Source organism: Tachypleus tridentatus, chromosome 8 (genome assembly GCF_004210375.1).
Source record: "Tachypleus tridentatus isolate NWPU-2018 chromosome 8, ASM421037v1, whole genome shotgun sequence".
NCBI classification, from domain to species: domain Eukaryota; kingdom Metazoa; phylum Arthropoda; class Merostomata; order Xiphosura; family Limulidae; genus Tachypleus; species Tachypleus tridentatus.
In genome coordinates this window covers 91,126,909-91,149,707 of record NC_134832.1, presented here as the reverse complement: position 1 = coordinate 91,149,707, position 22,799 = coordinate 91,126,909, and the positions used below count along the sequence as shown (strand labels likewise).

The 22,799-nt window shown below is 31.8% G+C and overlaps 1 protein-coding gene across 3 annotated transcripts in view; it reads left to right on the top strand.

The window, feature by feature from the left end:
* Positions 1 to 408: 408 nt before the first annotated feature.
* The window catches only part of LOC143222927 (regulator of G-protein signaling 7-like), a 64,552-nt gene continuing 42,161 nt past the window's right edge, over positions 409 to 22,799 (top strand). For 2 of the 3 annotated variants that reach the window (XM_076450143.1, XM_076450145.1), the window contains exons 1-2: positions 409 to 1,406; positions 15,804 to 15,900. In XM_076450143.1, coding sequence (XP_076306258.1) covers positions 1,323 to 1,406; positions 15,804 to 15,900 — 181 coding nt within the window. In that variant the 5' untranslated portion in view covers positions 409 to 1,322. Of the gene's footprint in view, positions 1,407 to 12,462; positions 12,589 to 15,803; positions 15,901 to 22,799 lie in introns of those variants that run through there. The other variant, XM_076450144.1, reaches the window with a different exon arrangement.

Sequence of the window (22,799 nt, the reverse complement as noted above, 5' to 3'; positions counted from 1 at the left end):
GGTTCCCCCTTGTTGACAGACCTCAGAGCCTATTCTGTAACTCTACATTCAAACAAACAAAGAAGCAAACAAATTAGGAGGTTATCTAAGAATGTACTGAACACATTCACAAATATACTGCAAAAATACATGTTTTTAATTTTTTGGAAATTGGTTGTAGTGTTATCAATAGTTTTTAGAAAATATTAATACAGGAAAACTATCCAAGTTAATGGAAAAAGAGAAATGCACTTAATTTGGCCAATCTTAACAAATGTTAACATATTAATAACAATATTAACCCATAGATGACACTAGTATATGAGTGATACGTTAGCGCTCATCACGTGATTGCCACCTTCACTTTGATTGGTTTTACTTTTCGGCTCGTGGTATTGGAGATTGTTTAGAAAGACGGGGTATGCAAGTGTTGCAGCTTTGGATATTTAAAGGAGTGGATGGTTGATGAACGATCTTACCTTGTTTGTTATTATTTAAATATACTTTTATCAACTGCACTCGAAGGAAGTCGATATTTTGCTTTAATAGTGTTTCTTGTTGAAGTTACCGAAAAGAACTGTTACGGTATGAGTATCACTGCTAAAACAACGGTTAAGGTAAATTGAAAATAGGACACAGAAAAACATCTTTCAAAGCAGAGAATCTGATGTCTGGTAAACCGTGCGTACCCTTTCCATTTTCTGATCTGACTTTCCTCTCTTTCTCTATTTTTATATCTTTTTATTTTTTACTTAACTAAGCGATGATAAGCATGCGACTAAACCAACTTGTAAATTCTCTTGTTTATGATAAGAAAACAACTCCATGTGCGGCTGCTAATATTTGACAAAAGCAATGGCGGTCTGTTATTGTAGTTCATCACTTGGGTCATACTTAGTACCATAATCATTTGATCGTATAATGTGGAAAAGCAAGATTATGAATATGATATTTGATGTTGTGATTCTTTTTTTATTGTTTGAAGCAAAGAATGAATAAAGAGTGGCGTCATGAATAAAGAAGTTACTGTTTAATTATGATCAAATCAAGTGGGTTTTTTTAGAAAAATCAAACAGAAATAGCACAAGCTAATGAAACGCATTATTTTTTTCACTTTCAGTCCTTTTTTTTTAATCAAGTCAGTGAAAACCAGGTGTTTGGAAGAGTGAACAATAAATAAAAATATGTTCATTTTAACTATCATTTTTACTGGAAAGAGAAAGACAATGAAAGTGAGTGAAATATAACTTCCGTTTTTTTCCAATACGTTGTGGAGCACTCTGTTATCCACTACTCATCAAAACGTTTACTCAACTAAAACGTACAAAAGACCGGCACCGAAGATGGCCTACAGGCGGAAAACTGGTTGCCGTAACGGACGAGCAACGAGTACTGAAGATGGGCCTCATCTTATCGTCTACAAAAAGGTATATATAAATATATACACAAGAAAATTTAAGTTCTTTGTAACGTTGATCACTATATGTATAAGAAAAGTGTTAATTATTCAAGGAAAAACAGAATTGATGTTTTATACATGTTTGCTGTTAGTATAACAAATCTCATGTAATGTAGCTTATTAGAAAGTAGCGAAAACTTAAAGACGAGTTAGATGTAAGAATGAAGTATACAAATCCATTACCTGCACATACATTATGTAAGACCATGTTTGTCCTTAACACTAACAGTGAGTTTAGTTGACTTCCTGGCATGGTTTTAGGTCCTTTAGCGTTAACGTAAAAACGTACATCATCCAGCTAAAACTGAACATATCTTTAGTGACATGTTTAGATGTGTGCACTTAAGCGAGCTTGTTTAAATATAATCTAGAACAAGTTATATGATTCTAGAAACAACAAAAAACTGTCTTTAAGTTGCCATTCTCTTTTTTTTTTTTCTATCCTTTTCTTCTCATTCATCTGCTTATCTTACCTGTGTTTAAGAAAAATTTCTGATTTGCAGATCTTAAACGTACATTTTATTGATGTACGAGAAATGATTTTATTTAATTCTATTAATAATGTGATTTATGAAACAAGTATATAAATACAAGTTGATATGTACAAAGATTGCAGTCCCAAACCATTTAATTGGTTATATATCAGACACTCTTTATCAAAGATAGGTCTGATATGAGACAACACATATGCAAATGGCCGTTGTATTAGCATCTAATCTCATCCACACTGAGATGTCTTTTGAGCTTCCACAATCCTGGTGGACCATTAATAAACACCTCTGGGGATGATGCTCCTTGAGATCACCCACTCTTTGGCCTGGAAATAAAAATCTCCAGTTGGTATATAACAACACATTCACAGTGAGACAGTGGAGAGGTTACAGCTGGAAAGGAAAGGCTTGTATACACTGTTCCCTTCACTTTGCATCCACCACTTTATCAGTCTCCTGGCCATACATAGCCTTAGGTGGAGACTTTTACTCATTGGGGCTGCATTCTAGCAACCTTATTGTTAAGGTGATTTTTTTCAGTAGCTTTAGAAAGGAGATCCACTTGGGGAACTTGAACTATTTCTTAAATCCTACTGCTCTTATGTGACACAAATATTATGGACCGAGAAATTCTCTTCTCAGACAAACTAAAGTGGCAAAAAGGAACACGTTCAGGTACAAGCACAATGAATGGTAAGGCTTTGAGATCTTGAACCCTCTCCTTAGTAAAAAAAATGTTTAAATTCCAGAAAAAATATATAGATATTAGAAAGGTGTGTATAGATAGGTGAATACTTAAATCTAATGCAAACTACTTTAAAATAATAATAAATGCACTTTTTTATTCACTATCTAACTGTTATATTGTACAACAAAAATATTCACAAACCAGAATATATCATTAAAAAACTAGTGGATGGAAAGTAAATTCTCTCCATAAAATATCCTGGTTGCTCTCCTGAGTCATGAAATGCATCATTCAAGAAAAAAGATGTTCTTATCATGTTGAGACTAAGGAAGTGTGTGTGGAAAATTTCATGCAAAACCTCTCAAGGGTTATCAGCTCTAGCTGTCCGTAATTTGAAAGTGATATACTGGAGGGAAGGTAGCTAGTTAACACACTCACTTTGCTACTCTTTACAAACAAATTGTTGGACCAATTGTCACAATAATGCTCAGTGGCTGAAAGGATGAACATGTTCGGCAAAACAAAACCAGTAATCCACAACACAATAGAAACTGATATTAATTGCTGAGTAAGTTATCTTTGTAATCAAAGGACAACAAAGACTATCAATTGTGCAAGCAGTTGACATGAGTGTTCTCACCCCTCCAAACTCAGGAGAGGTGCCTCTAATAGCAGTTTCTGTAAAATATTTTCAGTCAAGATGAATTAATACATATATACAAATTAGAATATAGCATAGAGCACTCAGATTAACTGAGGCCTGCACAACCCCCGTTCCAGCATTTTGTGAAGTGACAGTTCAGCAGACTGCTATTATTATGATAATATATGCTTAGTGAATGTTTCATCAGAACCTTTATTTTCAGCATGTCTCAGAATATATTGAACAAAATGATAAAGTCGGCAAACTGTTTCTAAACTTTTTTTTCAAATGTTATCTTTGTTTGCATAAACATTTAATACTGTGAATTACAAAGTGTTTGAAACATTAAACATTTTAAATGCAAAAATTGAAAGAAAAACCTACAAAATAATTTTAAGAATTTTTAAATTATCAGATGATACTATTCATAAGAACCAGTTTAATCAATTAATCTAGTTGTACATTCAATAATGGTTTTTTTCTGGTGTTATTTGATAAGAACAATTTACTAAAAATATTTTATATCAGTAAAAGTTGTTTATGATAATTGGCAAAATTATTGGGATTGTGATAAATTACTTTAAAGTCTTTGTTATTAGAGTGTGAACATAACAAATAGTTACTTTTACTGGCTTATACTGATTAATTGATCTGTTTTAGCTCTTTAATGAAAATGTTATGGTCTTTAATAATTTCTGATTATGGTTCTCATAATGTTGATATTGGTAGTAAAATGGATACAGAAAAATATAAATATTGCTGAAAGGTCTTTCTTATTAAACCTTATTTTACTCTTGAATACTTTTATTACTGTATTTAATGTTTTAAATGAAAATCATATTTGAGACACTGCTGTTTAATTAACTAATGGTCGAATGTGTAAAATATTGCAATTTGTGAAGTATTAGTTAATTGTTTGGGATTTTACTTAATGGTACACAGCAGCTCTGCAGTGAAAATATTTATACAGGGATGTATGTATTTCTTCAGTTTTCTTTCATTTTGTTTTCACAGCTTGCTTCTAAGATTTGATAGATGATACTTTCTTTTTTGTCAATTTTTATATTTTGCAAAAAGTCATTTTTAAAAAATTAGTAATGGTCATATGCATGCAAATCATTTTTGCCAAAATTGCACGGCATACAACTACAAAGGAGTATGTTTCCCCACTCATTTTTGTCGTGAAAAGGTAGAGGTTTGTGCAGCTTTCAACTTATATTCTTGTTTGTTCTCTTACTATTGATACTAGAAACTCTTTCCAACTTCATTCCAATGGCATTTCAGACTGGATAGTTTGCTTCAGTAATTTTTTACTCCATGGACTTTTTTTTTTTGTAAATTAAGGATCGTTGCTTTCCTAAATATGACACAAAAAAAGCTGTCTTGAACATTTTTACTTTGCCAGTTCTCATCTCCCCCACCACACTTCAACAAGAATATTGAAGGCTACCTACTTCATTATGTTGTATTATTTGACTCTTAAGTGTAATCTCACTCTGAACATTCTCTTTTAAAAATGTTTGTTAATGCTGCATCCAAAAAAATATGAAGGCCATATTGCAAAGTTGAACTGGTATAAATGTGTCATAAACCAAATATTTGCTAAATGTATTGTTAATGGTGCCACTTTTCACTGAATTACTTTTTAAAAATTGTTTAAATATAATGCCATTATTTAGGCATGCAGTGGCCCCCCATTGGAACAGCAGTATGTCTATAGACTTATACAGTGCAAGAAGCCAGGTTTCAATGACCATAGTGAGCAGAGCATAAATAGACCATTGTGTTGCTTTGTGCTTAAGGTAAAAAAAAAGAAAAGTAAGTGGTGACATCCTGATGACTTATTCTTGTTGTTCAAGTAGCTTGCAATTAACTTGTAAAACAAAAACTGTCTTTGCTACAGCAAGTACTCTTTGTAACAATTAAGAATATAAAACCATTTTGTTGGTGAATATACCTTTGTATATTGTCTGTTTTTCTGCAGGTAAATCAGTTATTAATAAAAACAGATCATAAACAATAGACAATAGCTTGTATTGTTGCACTATTAGGATACATTATATTTATTAACAAAATTGTTGACACCTTTGGCACATGTTAGGAACCTGAGAGGAAGATTTGTGTTCCTGTTATGGGTTATACTCAATGTCCTCCATTATTGTATTTTTAGTGGTATTTAAATCACTATATTTCTATCTACATTTTTTGTCAAATCTTTTAAAGGGAATGAGTGTACAAATTAGTGTTAAGAAAACTAGTATGAGCATATATATTTTAATCTTAGTGTAACTTAACTCTTAATTTGAAGTAATTTTGTTTAGCATTCAGTTTACCTGATATTTTTAAATCTTCAATTGTTCTTTGAATGCAATGAGCAGTTTTGTTATGTTTAAGATTTTTGTTAATACTAAAAGGCTGTAGTAAGTGACAAGAAAAAGATGGCTTAAGGCCAACAAATTTGTAACATTGCTGTATAACACAGCTTGTCACTCCTCAGTTGTGCTTAAGGAGCAGTGAGTTACTTTAATTTTTTGTAGCTTTAGATTAAAGTTATTGAAGTTTTAAATAAAAACTGATATCATGTAAGTGCAAAAAATATTTAAATAAAATTGAATTGTTAAAATTTAGAGCATGATTAAGACCCTTATCTTTAAAAGATAAGGAAGTACAGAAGCTGTAGCTATGGCAACTACATCATGTTGAAAACAGCTGTTGTCGTGGAACACGAAGAATGTACTTTGACTAATAGGGTTACAGTAACAGAGTATTGCACTGTGTAAACACTTTTCATTAGCATAATCATTAAAGATCAGTAAATGGTACATTGGTAGTTCTGAAAAGTTGCTCATGTGAAACAAGTAAAGTAATTCAGATATTTTATTTCTGTTATATAAAACTTAACTACAACTGCTCCCAAATTTAATTAAAAATTATGTCAATAATTTTTAGTTTAGCAAACACTTAAAAACAGTAACAACACATTCATATATTTATAATGAAATTGAGAGTTAAACCTGGCTAGCAGATGGTTAAATACTTAGATATATTTTGAAGTTAAATAAATAGTCATACACACACAAACAGATGAGTGAGTGTATAAATTAATAAATAAAAGTAAAACATTTTGAAAACAGAAATACACTTAGTAGATCTGTACAGTTGGAACCACCCTAGCCTGTAAATTTGAAACATTCTTACGAGATAACAAAAAAATCAATATGTGAGGAATAAAACAAATGGTACACACACACACATGTATATAGCTTGAAACAGGAGGATAGATATGGCCCAGTGATCAGGCTAGCATGTTGCACTGTGAATCTGAGTGTCATGGTTTACACCTAATTGTGATATGGTTGTTCCCTGCACCTTTGTTATGTGATAGGATAGGAGTAATAATTAAACCCAACTATAAGATCAGACAGAAGTTGCCAGAGATATGCATGTGCTGTTCACTATTGTCATACTCCTAATGTATCAGTTCAAATTTATGGAAAGATAGCCATTATATATCTTTGCATGAATATCCAAAACAACCAAATAGTAGGGGGGGACTCACCTACCAATCTTATTGAGTTGCCATTTCATAAATAATAAACATAGATTATACCAACAAATGTTTATTATTACTGTTTTAAATCTACACACCCTTGGTGGACAGTGTCCATTCGTCTAGGTGGTAGCATACTTGAATAGAATAATATTCAGGGTGGATGGTTAAGTTTATTGCTGTTTTGGTGTTTGGAGAGAAAATTCATTTGTATTTGATTAGTTGTAGTGTTGTTTGTAAGTAACTTCCTTTTCATTACATCGTTATATGTGCAGTGTACCAACACAGTGTTTGTTTTTTATTTTCCTTCTTATATTAATATATTATTATTTGAATTTTATCAGTTATTCCAGGGTATATGAAGTTTTGCATAACACGTACTTAAGGAAGTCGTTACATCCACATTATTCTAGCTGCCTTTATTCCTTTGGACATAATTCCTATTCTGTTTACAGGTAGCTGTTATAATACATGTTGGTGCAAGGATGTCAACATGAGTATTCTCCAGTAGTAGGTTAGATGACATATGGAAGCTGCTACCTCTCTTATGTTTTAAAGAGATTGACAAACAAAGACATAGGTGATGCACACATCCTGATAAGATAGTGTTATAGAATTTGGTGTATATAATATTATGCTCTCTTAGTTCGCTTTTTCTATCTGTAAAGCCCTCATTATATGTGAAATTAAGTCTTTTCTTTGTAATTAGTAATGTTCTTCTGAAAATTAACCTGTAATGTTACCTACTCCTCAGTGTTTTTATAGATTGTTAGGAGAGTTTATAGAAATAATTATATAGTAAAGCCATTGTCCTTTGTCTTAAATACAAACTATTTTATATGTAAATTTGAATAGACTGTTTCACTGTGTTTTTGTACAATTGTGTTAAATAGTCTTTCTTGCTCAAATCTCAGCTAAAGCTAAAGAACTCAGAATAGCTTGTTGAATCTCCTGCTGTTATTGGAACCAATCCCATTGTTATAAGCTTTAACCAGTTTTATTTGCAGATACCACACACAAGCATGCAACCATTATGAGAACCAGAATCTCAACCTTAGAATATAATTTTTATTTATGATCTTCAGTGGTTCTGTTGTAGCGATTTGTTTAATTTCATTTTAACACTTCTGTGTCATCGAATGCAAGTAACTTCCAACAATTTATTGCAGATGACAAATGGTAGTTTTAAATGTGGAACAGTATGAGCTTGAAAGCACCAGTATTAGTTTTTCTAATTTCATTTTTTCTCTGCACAAGTCTTGCAGTTAGAAGCTAAATCTTATAGACAGTTTATTCATACTGCTGTGTGGGTCCTACTCATGTCAAAATTTATCTTTATTAATATACATTTTACCTTTCCTTTATTGCAGTTTGTACCCTCTTTATTTACCTGGCTGTTGTGTATGATGTAGTTTTACTTTCTTTTCTGAAAAAAGGTTGTGTCTGAATATGTGTGTAATTAAACTAAAAAAAAAGCCTTTTGTGTATACTTTTAACACAGATCTGTGTACATTTGATACTACAACATTTTAACATTTAACCACACTTAATCCAATTTTGGGAATTTTGTTCTGTAGTGTCTGTAAAGTTCATGGTACATTTAACATCAGGAAAGGGACGATTAGCACAGATAGCCATGTTTAGCATTGCTCGAAATTCAAAACAAACAAACAAACTATTAACATAAACTATGCCTTAACTTCAAATATGATTCACTAAAAACTGTGAGTTGTATGTCTATATTAAGTAGGTTTGGTAAATATCCAAACAAGTATCTTAACAAGTAGCTGGAAAGCAGTCTGGATGCAAAAATTTTCTTTACTAACACTGAATCACCCACTAATTATTCAATGGATACTTCAGTGACTGGCAATGAACTAAAATTTATATTGTGTCTATGTTTTTATGTGTTTGCCCCTCCCTTAGTGACACAGCAGTATGTCTGTAAACTCACACTGCTAGAAACCAGGTTTCAGTACCTGTGGCAGGCAGAGCAGAGATAGCCCATTGTTTAGCTTTGTGCTTAATTCCAAACAAACAAACAGTCTATGTGTTACACAAACCTTCTTGAATCTAAATTTTCCAAATCCTAATATCATGATAATCATAAGCCCTCTCTAGAAAAACACTGATAATATAACTTAACAACAGTGGTCAGATTCAACTTCAAGAACATGCATTGTGTTAATAGGTTTGCTGTAGTTTTATCACCATGAATATGCTTGTCTTATTATTCTACAACAGGAGATGATTCAAAACTTGAACATTCAGTATTGTATAATGATTATTTGGAGAAAATTCAACATGAATAAATAGTACAAATACAACTTTGGTTTAGCAAACATGTTTATTTGAGTTCTGCCTGTTTTGCCTACATGATTGAACTTCACTGCTTGGCTAACTGTTGTATATGAGTAAGCAACATGTAACATATAATTTAATGTGCTTATTTTGTGTGTTACAAATTTTAAGAAATGAGCAGTATTATATGTCATGGAGAAGATTGAACTTTATGCCATTATCAACTATTTTGTTAAAAATAAAATAAAACTGCAAGAAATATGCCAGTATATGAAAGCAATATTAGGAGATACTTCTTTGGTATATTTGACAGTGCAAATGTGGTGTGCTAAATTTAGGCATGTGATGATGCTTCAAGGCCAGCTCAATCTTCCACATCAATCACAATAGACATAAAGTTCTTAATATTTGGCTATATATCATGAAATGATTACCATTAGGAAATTATCAGAGGAAGTGGGTAAGGGTAAAAATGCTATAGCAGGCATTTTGAGTGACAATTTTGGCATGAGTGCCAGATAGGTTGTCAGAAACAGATTCAAGTTGTTGAAAGCCAACACTTACTCCAAAAGTTTCCACAAATTTGTAACTACACAGAAAATGTGGGTTCATCACTTTGACTAAGTGACAAACTTGCAAAGTTTGCAATGTAAATACCCAAGTTTATCCACCCTAAAGAAGTTCAGGCTACACTCTTCTGCTGAGAAATTTGTGGCTTCAGTTTTTGGGGTGTCAAGGGCATTGTACTAGTTAATCATTTAAAATGGGTCAGATTGTCAAAGGAAATTACTATGTACCATTAATTAACAAGTTACATCAAGAAAACAAAGAAAAGAGAAGAGGATTGCTGAAAAAGGTGTGTTCTTCCATAATGGCAGTGTCCCCGCTCATGATGCTGGCTTCAACTTATTCAGTGCATTTAGTTCCAAATGATGTTTTTTGTGCCCCCTATCTTAAAATCTGTTCAAAACATTTCAGTGTGGTGATGATCTTATACATACCATTTAGCTGTGGATTAAGGAGAAAAATGAAAAGTTCTCCTAGAAGGGTATAAAGGCCTTATAGCACAACTGGTGCAAGTGTATAGACCCAGAAGGAGATTATGTTGAAAAATATATCATAGTTAAACTAGTGTATCTTTTTTTTTTATATAGAACTAGCAACCAATTTTTATGACACCCTTTGTAAATTGTCTAGTTTAATTTTTAAATTTTTTAAAGTACTTGCTCCAAGTGACTTTTAATAGTAGAAATAATAAAAAAGTCATCTTAAATTTAGCAACTTTTTGCTTACTATAAATTAATACCATTTTGAGCAATTAAAATAATTTTTATCATATCTTTGTATTGCTTCTCATTAGCACAGTGATGTTTGTGGACTTGCAATGCTAGAAATCAAGGTTTCAATACCACTGGCAGAGTGCAGATAGCCCTTTGTGTAGCTTTGTACTTAACTACAAACAAACAAGTCTCTGAGTAATATTATTGTTTGTTGAAATATTTTTTCTTATAGTTATCCATATTGTAAATGATTTTGATTAGAGGTTACTGTACTCACTCATTGTTTAGTACAAATATAAACTATGTGATAAAAAGAAATCTGATGTAAACTGTATGCTTTACCATTGGTTTGTGAAACATTAGGTATTTAGTTTTGAAATTAGTTTTCATTATGAACTAGATATATAGCACATGAAGTTTTTATGAGTTTTATGTTTCTTCAGTCAATTAATCAAGAATCTGATAAAACTTAATTAAAAAAGAACAACTTGATTGTGTAGCATAAAATCTTCATAATTTGGCCAAAGTCTGGTATTGCTTAGGAAAGTAAAATATTTTGTACAGATAACGAACAAACCAATAACGCAGATTAATACACAAGCTGTTTGTCATTAATTTAATTGGACCAGTGTGACAATTTATATCTTAAATGGGATTTCCCAAAGTCATTGTTTTCAGTTTTAAGAAAGGATAGACTATATGAATTATTTCAACAAGAGAAAGCACCAAACATGCAGGCTAGTAAAATGTAAACTGTGGGAGTTGAAAAGGAAGAGTGATGAAGGTTTTATGCATAACATCTAGTTTTGTACACATATCTGCCAGCATGGTTGAATCAGTTAATGCTTCAAGAGACTGTACTAACAAACCTACAAACGTAGCATGTCAGAGAAAAGCATGATAAAATATTATAGTGACAAATCAACAAATTTAGGGGTTGCCAATGCAACATCCAAATCAGTAAAGAAGTGAATTTAACTTAGAGCTAGAAGAGATGTTTGATCAACAGGTCCTAATTACAAACCAACAAATGCAACAGGCTAATGAGAAAATAGGCCAAAGGCAACTATAACAAATTAGCAAGTAAAAGAGTTTACTCAGCATGCACTTTATTTCTCTCTCTCTCTCTCACGATATCATACCTAAACAGGATGTTGGTGATTATGGTCTTCCATAGATTTCTTCCCCAAGAGGCATAAAACATTTTCAGTGTTGATAACACTCATCCATGTAAATAAATGTATATCAACCTTTGTATTCCTCATAGTTCCTTCTTTCAATTTCTCCATTCACAACCAGATTTTCAATTTCATTTTCCTCTTAATGTGTGTGAGAAACATTTTGTTACCCATTAGAGATTTTACTGTTTGTCAGTATAATTTTCAGAAATGAATTTGCCACCTCTATTCTTCACTTTATTTCATGATCACATTTACCATCTGATTTTATTCAGTTTCCCAAATAGTTGAATTTATTGACCTGCCTTATCTGTTCATTGTCTACTTTGAAACTGTATACAGGAATGATCTTCTTTGTAATTACCATACAATCCTTTTTCCCAACAGTTAATTCTTAAACCTTTTTTCTCATTTTGACTAACAGCTTCATCAGATTTTTTACAGCTTCTCTACTGAATCATCTATTTATTAAAATTGTGTCATTAGCATAACTCAGGTTGTTCAAATTCTTTCTGCCAGTGATCAATCCCAGAAAATTCCCAATCTTTATTAGGATTTTATCTCTGTATAAATAAAATAAGTAAGGTTGAAAGATGCAGTCTTATCTCACACCTCTTGGATGAAATCATTAATTTATTTTTGATCTTTATTACTTCAGTTTAGTCTGTCTAATAAAAGTTTTTGAAAATTAAGTCTTTACTGTTATTGTTCAGTTCTTCCAGCATTTTCATTAACTCTCATGTTTGGCTTTGTCAAAAGCTTTGGTATTATCAGTAAAACACAAGAAAAGGTCATTCTTCATTTCTATTACCCTTTTTAAAAGCATTTCTTGATCCGAGACTTTCAATAAAATGACACTGAACATTTCTAATCTCTGGTCTTATTTTACTTCTAGTTGTCATCATCATCACCTTCAATAGGATCTTTGTCACATGGCTCATTACACTGATGGTCTTCATGTTCAGTGGTTCCAGGTCTTTTGGGTGGCACAACAGAAATCAATTTACTGATATTCTCAGGTGTTTCACCTCTTTAATAAATCTAATTTATAATAGTTAATTTTTCTATACCATACTGTTCCATTGTAACTTCATCTGGATGTATAGTTTTATTGATTTTCATTCTGTTGATAACTATTTGTAGTTCTGACTTAAGAATTTTCAATCTATCCATGTTCTTTGTAATAAATAGCTTTTCATCACAACTGTCATAGAATAAAACTTCATTATACTCTGTGAGTCAATTCAACACTTGTTCTTGTTCCATTATTACATCACCATTCTTAGGTTTTGTATATCCACTAGCTTTGCATTTTCTTTTACCTGTGATGTATTTGATATTTTTATAAATTGATGTATCATTTTTATCCTTTTGTTTTTTATTTCTATAAATTTTTTATTGAGCTAGTTTTCCTTTCCTTCATTGTACATTGATTAAATTGTTGTTTCAAGTTCCTTTTGCTTATCCAGACAATTGGTTTTTAAATCTTTCATCTATCTTTCATGAGTTCAGCAATCTCTTTCACCATTCACTGCTGTTTTTTTTGCCTTAATCTTAATGCAATAACCTTTTTGGTTTTTTTCAACTTATGCTTCTTTAAAATTTGTCGTTTCAACATGCTTCCTCCATCTTGAAGTTCTTGAAAATGGTTATCTGCATCTGTGTACCTTCCTTTAATCAGATCCTTTTCCATTAGAATTGTATAACTGATCTTCTTTGTCACTTTTTGTTTCTTGAGTTTTCTCAGTCATATCTTGATGGTGCAAACTACAGGGACAAGATTGCTCCCACATAGATTCAACATAAGGTTGCAGTTTTTGTACTGTATTCTTGAATATTCTGTTTATGCTGATTTAATCAGTTTGGTCTCTAACATTATCTCTTGTGTACCTTTTTCCTGAGTGCTGCCCAAGTCATATGTTTGACTTGACTTGATAATTTCTAATATACCGAACTATCTATTTCACTTCTGTTTTATTTTCCTTTCCAAGTTCAATATTTTCTACTCATTTACAACCAATTTTTGCATCTAGATCTGTTACAACTATGATTACTTCTTGATGTTTGCATTATTTTTTGCTTTATCCTTACTTTCAATTGTCAGTGCATATACCTACAGTATTACTATGTTTAAAGGTTTATCTTTTATTTTCTCTGTATCAGATATTGTCTGAAATATGTGCTAACACTATGAAATTTCATCATCTAAAATCAAACCAACTCTTATATCTTGACCTGACCTCCTGAATAAATAATCTTTGTTCCTTTTGAAACAAGAGTTTCAGCATATTTTTGATGTTTCAGATAGACCTAGAATATTGTTCTTTAATATTTTGAGTTCGTGCTTGGCATGAAACATTTACAAAAATACTTTTTTTTTTCCAAAGTCTAGATCTATAACTGCTATCGAGTCATTGACTTCTAAAATATCATGCCCAGAAGCTACATTTGGAATGGAGCATAGCATTCCACCAGCATATGTGCTGACCACAGCTCATTGGGTTCATAGGAAAACATTGGTGTGAATAGCCATTTGTTTCATACTGGTTATAATTATGGTTAAAATTGACCATGATTGATTGAAACAATCTTGAAGTGCCTGAACATGGCCTATTTGATTCATGAGAAAAAAGCTGGTGTGAAATAACCATTGTTTTATGTTGTTTATGATAATGGTTAAAAGTTGACCATGATTGATTGAAACAATCTTGTTATCTATCAGCGTTATTAATGAAACTTTACTTCCATAATGGCATTCTCTGCTTCTAAGGCCTTTTTACCCTAGTGTTCCTTCAGTGCTTCTAATAACCATATGCTGCAATGAATTAACTTGTCTGCATAAACTATAGTAATACCTCTTTTTTTTCTGTAAGGCTTTTAAAGTGATTAACAAGGAGGAAAGCTAGAAAAATGGGCCACAATTATTTTGCTGGAAAATAAGCATTTCTTGTTTGTTGTGTAAGTATGGTTAAACATGACATTCATAAGCTCTTACACACTTTTATCACTAAATCCTCAGAGGTAACTAACTTTCAAATACCTAACATACATTGGATCAGACTTTGTATACAGCCATATCATAAATATTTTTCTAACTTTTATTTTTAACTGTGAGTTCAAAGCTAGGAAAAATCTGGTGTTAAAGGTGGTGATTTATTACTTTATTTTTGAAAGGTTTCTACTTCAGACACTAATAATAAAATAAGCATTGGAAATAGGTGTGAAAAGGTTGGAAGTAGAAATTCTCGAGATATTTACTTTGAAAGTTTGTGGTCCATACTGAAAAGTCTCAACAATACTATTCATTTTGTTTTGTCAAGTTTCCAAGTTGGTTGCCAACAACATAATAACTACAAAAAGTGAGTGTGAAGAGCAGAGAGTAAAGATCATAAGTTGTTTGGAACTTTGTGATCAGTACTGACAGAACTACACATTTTGTTAGATTAAACTGTGATATTCTATAGTATAAAGCATTTTTGTATATATGTTTGACTTGATTTGAATATATTATTTTGAAACAAGTGGATTGTATGCTGTCTGTCTGTTGTTCAAATGTATTGCCAACAAGCCAAAGATACCTACTGTAGAAGAATCCCAGCCCACTCATATTTAGAACCCTGATGCTTGTCCTAATTTATGCTGAATTTTTTCATAACTGTATAGTCATACAATTGGCTGTTACCTGACATGATGACAGCTGATTCAACTACATGTGTTCTTTGATGGGCAATATGTGGTAGTATCATAGAACTATTATAAAGTATACACTACTTGTTTGTCTAGTTATAACAATGATATTAAAACTTTGTTTCATTACATGGAGGTTAAAACTTGATAAGCATCAAAGTTTACCTGTGTTTGCCATCTGTGTGCTATCTTTGTTGAAAATACTGGATGATAAAAGACATGCTTATGTTTCTGGATACTTTTTTTATTATAAGTAAAATATATCTGCTACAAAAGTTAAAACATTTTATGTTTAAACCATAACTATCAACATAATGAAAAAGCTTTATGTATGACCAAAGAAAGGTATCATAGGCATCTGTCTGTCTTAAGGTAAACCAGGTTGTATATGATATTATAGATTCACTCTTGAGAAGGGTTGTGGATATATGATTGTGTAAAAACTGTAAAAACTATAATTTTTTATAATATCAACCCAATTCAAGTAGACATTTCTAAGATTCTAAAAATAACAAAATGATGTAAGACATTTATTTTTATTCACCAGATGGAAGACATAATTGAGAAGATGCAAGATGAACAGACTGGAGTTCCTGTTAGAACTGTGAAAAGCTTCATGACCAAGATCCCAAGTGTTTTTGCTGGTATGGATATTTTTTAAAGGATGTATAATCTCAATAATATTGAGGAAACAAACTGTGCTACGGAAAAATAAAGATATTAATACTGTAGGTGGATACACATAGTTTACCCCTTGGTGTGGATTCCTGTACATGGTGAGGGGACCTCCCAGGGAAAGTTCTGTTTTTTTCAGTTCACCTCCTCTGGAATCTAAACATCCACCCACATGTTTGCCATGCATGGTGATCTGTGAAGGAGAGGAGAGGATCCTGGTGGTTGAGGGATCCAACTCTAACACACCACTTTGGCCTTGAATTCCTGTAGACAGGCAGCCTTGGAGTGGCTCCCCTTGGGTCAGTCAGCTGGTCCACTTGGGCTAGGGTCAATCAAGTACCAGTGTTGGATTTTCTCAGTTGGTGTGGACATTGAATCTGATGCTGGTGTTTGGGTATAGTGTTATCATCATCAGCCACTGTAAAAAAAATTTGAGTAGTGGTAAATTTACTTTCAATGTTGTTTTTGTCCCAGTAGAACTGGCCGGATGACACTGTTTCGCAAACTTAGAGATCCATTTGAACTATCTGTTAGTCATCCTGGCAAGTTATAATTAAAAGTTTGCTACAATTCTTTTAAAACTTGTGTTACTTTACTTTCTGAAAATGGCCATAATGTCAAATAACTTGAAACCAGGACTGGAAAGGCCAACTTCAGGTGACTGATGGTGGCTTTTGAACTTACCTGTTAGTCTTCCTGGCGAGTTAAGATAATTACAATTATGCTACAGAAAGTCCTTTACAACTTGTATTACTGTAGTTTTTCTCTTACCACTGTAGTCTAGATGTAAACATTGCTTCTAATGCTATTGTTTGTTTTTTAAACTTTTTTGTTTTACCTTAATTTCCTTTTATGAAATTTACTAAATTTACTTTAATTTTAACTTTTTACTGGATGTTTGGTGCAGATAGCCTAGCTGCTTTGTGCCATAAAACATGAAACCAACCAACCACCCACATGGTTTAATCAGCAGTTTTATCACCACTGTCAACTCTCTTAGCTCATTTTATTTGTTTAACAATGTTTCAGGCACTGCAAGAGACCCATTGGTGATTCAAGGTTGTCCTATCCAATTTATAAAAAAACAGTCATTAAAATGTCAATTCCTGATCTTTTAAATACATATCAAGATTTAATTAAATCTGCTGCATCCACCATATATCAAGGCAATCCATTCCAAAGGCTAACCACCCTGTTATAAAAATGAAGCTAAAAGTACTCCAACCTTACCAACATTTATATTTGTGTACCTTGACCTGGCATTCTCACCTCTGAATAAAAAAAAAGATGACATATCAGTACTATCAATTACCTTAATATTATTAAACATATCTATTATACCTACCTGATATTTATTTCTTAAGAGAGGAAAATATTTATATACTAACCTCTCCTTCAGTGAAAACATTTTCATCTCATGTATCATTGTAGTAGTCTTTCTTTAAACCCTTTTCAGTGAGTCACTGCCATTCTTACTTCCAATAAGATCTAATCAGTAACCTGTATACAATAAAATGATAACCTATTCACACTTGTGTATAGTATTTTCAAAAATATACTTTAAAATTCTGTTTATCTTGCTGTTAGCAACTCCTCACTGTGTGGATGGCTTTTAGATTGATCAGCCAGAGAATCTTTTCTTCCATGGAACTTTTAGTGTTGAGGTGATTTTTAGTTTGTTAAAAGTTTGTTTTATCTTAACTTTTATAAAAAATGTGTAAATCCCTTCAGTATATGCTACAAATTTTGAAAGATGATTCCCATCAAAATTACACTTACAATTTAAATTATGACAACTACATGCGTATCTATGCATAACTGTTTACACTAGCCAATTAATATTTTAAAATGTTGTGAAGGGAAATTGAAATGTTTCAAATATATGTATTTTTTAAAATATACCTTAAGTTTGGTGATTTAGAGATATCAGAATTTCAAGTTATTTATTAAACAAGATTGATATAATATGTAGGAATTAAAAAAATAATTAAAAGTAATTGAAAAGATTAAAAAAATTATACTCTGAAATTTTCAAACAAGCCTTGTTCAATATGGATATTAACCATGATTTTCAAAATGTATACTACACAGATTCAATTTATAAACTTTGCATATATGTATAATTGTAGTTTTCTTCCTGTCTAAAAAGTTGTATACTTTTTGTTGTTTTAATTTAGGAAACATAATCATAATCAACAATGAATACTTAATTATTACAACAATTTAGGGAGAGGGGAATTACACAAGTGCCCTGAGGAAGTGTATTTTCTTCAATATTAATGTTGGTTTCACATCTGTGTTAAGGTTTCCTTTCCCTTCAACGTTAAATTTTCTTCTTTGTTCAGCTACAGTTCTAATTTCTGTTTTCTTTGATATGTTTTACTGAAACAAGCTAAAATTATTATCAGTTTGTTTTTTTGGTTTTTTTATCATCATTGTGAGTTCCTTTAGTTCATATTTTTTATCTTTTGTTTTTATCCTCAGGTTGTGTCCCCTTTTCTTCTAGTTGGGTATGGCTCAGTGGTTAGCATGATTCGACTGTGAATTAGAGGGTTAATGATTCATGGCCTGTTAACAAAAAAGTTTGCTCCACTCTTTTTGGTCATGGGTGTCTGGGTAAGCTATAAGAGGGATAGTCAAATTTCTCTATACACTGATAAAAAGAGTAGCCCAAGAGTTGGCATTTGGATTTTACCATCTGCCTTCTGTACAGTCTATCATTTAAAGGCTATAGTTAATTTACTATTTGTGGATAGATATTATGTAGCTTTATGTAAAAGTTTTAAACAAAACTACTGTCAATTGTTGTTTGTTTTTTATACTTGCATGAGGGTTTCATATTCTGAAGTTGTAGCTTTTTATCACAGTATTATCCATTTGGTTTACCTGCTTCTCCATTATCAAATGGGTTCCCAAAAGCTACATCTTTATATGTCTCTTTTCATTAAATTCAGATGAGATCCATTCTATTATCAGTATGTATCTTTATAAGTTTTATATTCATTTCATATTTTATTTTATATTTAAGATGTGTTCTTTTTCCTTCCATCCTTTCCTTGTTTTTATTCTCACATTAGGTTTCTTTATCTTCCGTCTCCCAGTTATATTTCCTTTTTCTTCTGTTTTCAAGTATGGGCTTAATTATTTTCTGTTTGCATACTGTGTTTCATTCTTCTTGATGATGAGAAACCCACTTGAACTAAAAATGTATCTCAGAATGGCAGGTATGGGTTTTAACACTTATTGATAAGGAGAGAATGTTTCGACCTTACTAGGTCATCTTCAGGTTAAGAAAGAGAGAATTTTAATGTAACTGTTAACGGACACATATCTTAGGGACGAGAGTATAAATGGGTACAGGATTGTTGGGGGCATTGCAAGTGGATGTTAGGTTATTAGTTAGTATAGATATAAAGGTGTTACTTTATATTGGTTTAATTTTGGTTTTAGTTGTTGTATAAGAAGCCCTACTAACTCTGAGTAGAGTTGAAACAGCAGACAATTGAGACACCTTGTAAGTGGCAAATGTTGGATTAAGGATAAGTTACTCAATATTCAGCTTCTAAATATCATCGTGAGAATTCCAACATTTATTTCCTGACAACCTAATAATAAATCTTCCTTCATGCATTCTTGTCCTTAAGAACTTGAACTAACATTGTAACTAGTATGAGGGCCAGGCTTTCATTAAGTATCCATTTTTAACTGGAAAATGTTGAAAAAATTTATTTCATAAGTATGATTTATACAGTTCATGAAAATATGACTACTGAAAAAAACCATATGTCAAACATCTAGCTCATGGGCTACATTCTGTGATATTTTTTTCACCTTGTTGAAGATGACTACTGATTTCTGCATATGTTATCCTTTACCAGATTATACTGTACCTAGGATAAAAAGGCAAAAACAAATTGTAAGAATTTTTTCCCCTTCTGCTGCCTTTTTTTGGGATAATATTTCAGCTGCCAATTTTGTTTACCATTCATTCTAATAATACAAATGTGAAACATCACTAAAATGCATACCACCTCTGTATATTAACAAAAACAGGTGTAGATAGTAATATGTTCTCCTTTACATTTCTTCATTAAATATAGCTGTAGCAGGCTAGTAAGAATAGTTATTTTGCATTAGACTACTTTTGCAGATCATAAGCTTTTATTATAATGTGGCATTATACTAAAAAGTGCAAAGCATAATATATAAAGAATTTTCATATCAAATGAATTTTAACTATACTATTAAAATGAAAATCATTCTTTTGTGTGTTTATTCAATAATCCCCCCCACACACATACATACGTACATACAGAAAGAGAGAGAAAAAAGCATTAATCACAAAATAACTCATTGAGCTATTGCTTGATAAATTAAAATGTTAACAAGGATTCTGAATAGATGCATATCATTAGCCCATATGGCTGCCTACACATTCTTAATAGGTAATCAGACATAAATAAATATTCCTTCTGCATATTGACCATGTAAAAGGAGACATAAGTATCACTGTTAAAATAATATGACTTTTTACTTCCTAGTTCCTCTGTTAATATTATTCTAGGTTGCTAGACTTAACTTACTATCATTTAAGGTTGTTGTTATATTACTAATGCTAGCTAGATTATAGATATTACAGTGATCAAATATTAGATTTGAACATATTTGCTCAAATATATTGCAGACTTTTTAATAGTTTGTTGAGGTGATAGATTACTCTCAGCCATTTTGAGTATTCATTCCCTAAAACTGAGTGATCAGTAAAAGTTGCTAATCAGTTAATCATTGAGGACATAACTGATTACATTCAATTACTCCATTATTATCACATGATACTTGAACAGTTGGAAAAGATGAAACATGAATTTTGATTAGTTCTGTGAGTTATGACACTCAATTTATTAAATTGAACAGTTGGATTCATTGTGAATAATAATGGGAAATCTTAACAATGGTATTTTGATTATTTGGTTAGTTTGAATGATAAGAAATACCGATTTCAGTTCAGTGAGTAATTTCATGGCATAAAGTGATTTAACTATACTTTCAGTTAATCAGTTATTTTACAAGGCACATTTCCAGGAATGGGCCAGCATAGTTTGTATGCAAACACTAACAGGGTTTGCTCAGCTACATCCAGGGATGTATAGGTGCTGGTATCTTTTGAACCTTTTGACATCCAAAACAATCTTTTTTCATTCTATGCCATGGTCAATCTTTGGCCTGCTATACATGGCTTATGGCTGAAGCTTAAACTTTAGCCACTTCCAATGTGTCCTTGTAGTAGTTACTGTAAGACTGGTGATTGTAATCTCTCTGAAATCATTACTTCTAAACTTTAAATTTGTTTATTGAAGTGCCAGTTCATTCCTACACATGCACTAAATGAGTCCTTCCATCTTTCCAAAAAGTATGACCTTTAGAGAGAAGTGGATCATTTAGTATTTTATTCTTCACTTGAGGTCAGGATGTAGGTAACATTTCCACTTGGTGTATGTAAAACGTTTTTGCAAAGTCAGTATTATATATGATTTGGATAATTCTAAGTGAGAGATGTGAAAACGATCTGCATTTGCACACTTCTCTTTATTTCTGCATTTCATTTGCTTGCTCAGTCCAGACAAAAATTGTGCATATTACTTTAATCTAGCTGCTGTCATTGTTGGTATTCCCTTAGACAGACAAAATATGAACAACAGTAGCTTGTCATCAGTGATCAAAGTGAAACGATGTCCATACAAATATGGATAGAAGTTCTTCAGGTCCTAGAGTGATACTAATACCTTTTTATCATTTTCAGCATAAATTAACTTTATCAATATTATCAAATATGGAAATTCTGTAGATCTGTTTGTTCCATTCTGCATAGTGTGTGTGACAGAATTGCTACAAGCTTGCATAAGGATGCATCACATTCTGGTTTAATTGGTAACCTTGGGTCAAAATTGGTCAACACTTGATCTGAGCTAATCAACTTATATCTTCCATAAATTCGTTGTCACATTGTTTGGTTCATTTCCATGTCTTATTCTCCTCCAACAGCTGTTTGAGGGACCACACACAAGTTGCCCAATTTGATAAGAAATGGCAATAGTAGTTTACAAGATCTAGAAATGGCCATGCGTGAGGCATGTTCTCAGGTACTGGCAACTTAACAACAATTTTCACTTTCTCAGTTGTCTTCTGAAAATATTTTTACCTATCACATGGCTTCAGTATATATGTGACATCTTAGAAAAATCTCTCATTAGGAAAGACTAATACACAGAAGACATTGCAAAACTCATCAGAAATTCTCTACATGTTCTTTATCATCCTTGCTAGTGATGATTATATCATACAATTAAACTCTTTCATTAAACTCCTTTTTTTTTTCCAGGTTTCAGAATTGAATCCTTTCTCACATACCAGGTGATTGTAAGGTACTTTCTGACATAGTTTCATCTCCAGGTTTTAGATAGTCTTGGTGCAGATTTAGCTTTGAGAACTTTTGCTTAATAGCTAGTATTGCAAAAATATTTTCAGTCCATATAATGGTAGTACTAGGGTGATGGTATCTTTATACTCTCTACAAGTACATAATTATTTAACTGATTTTACTTTTGGAATAATTGGTATAGCCATTCATTTCATTAGAACACCTTCTTTCTACAGTTTATGCAACTCAGCTAGAGCCTTAGTTTTTAAGGTATAGGGCTATTGCTTTCAAAACTTAATTGAATGTTTAGAACCTCTGTTATTTCTATTCTGTGCCAAAACACTTCAGAAAAGTCGAAACATAACTGGTTCAACTATTACTTTATATTTGTTGAAGAATGTGACACAGTCATTGATTTTAAGGACATCTTCCACAGCATTTGTGATTGAA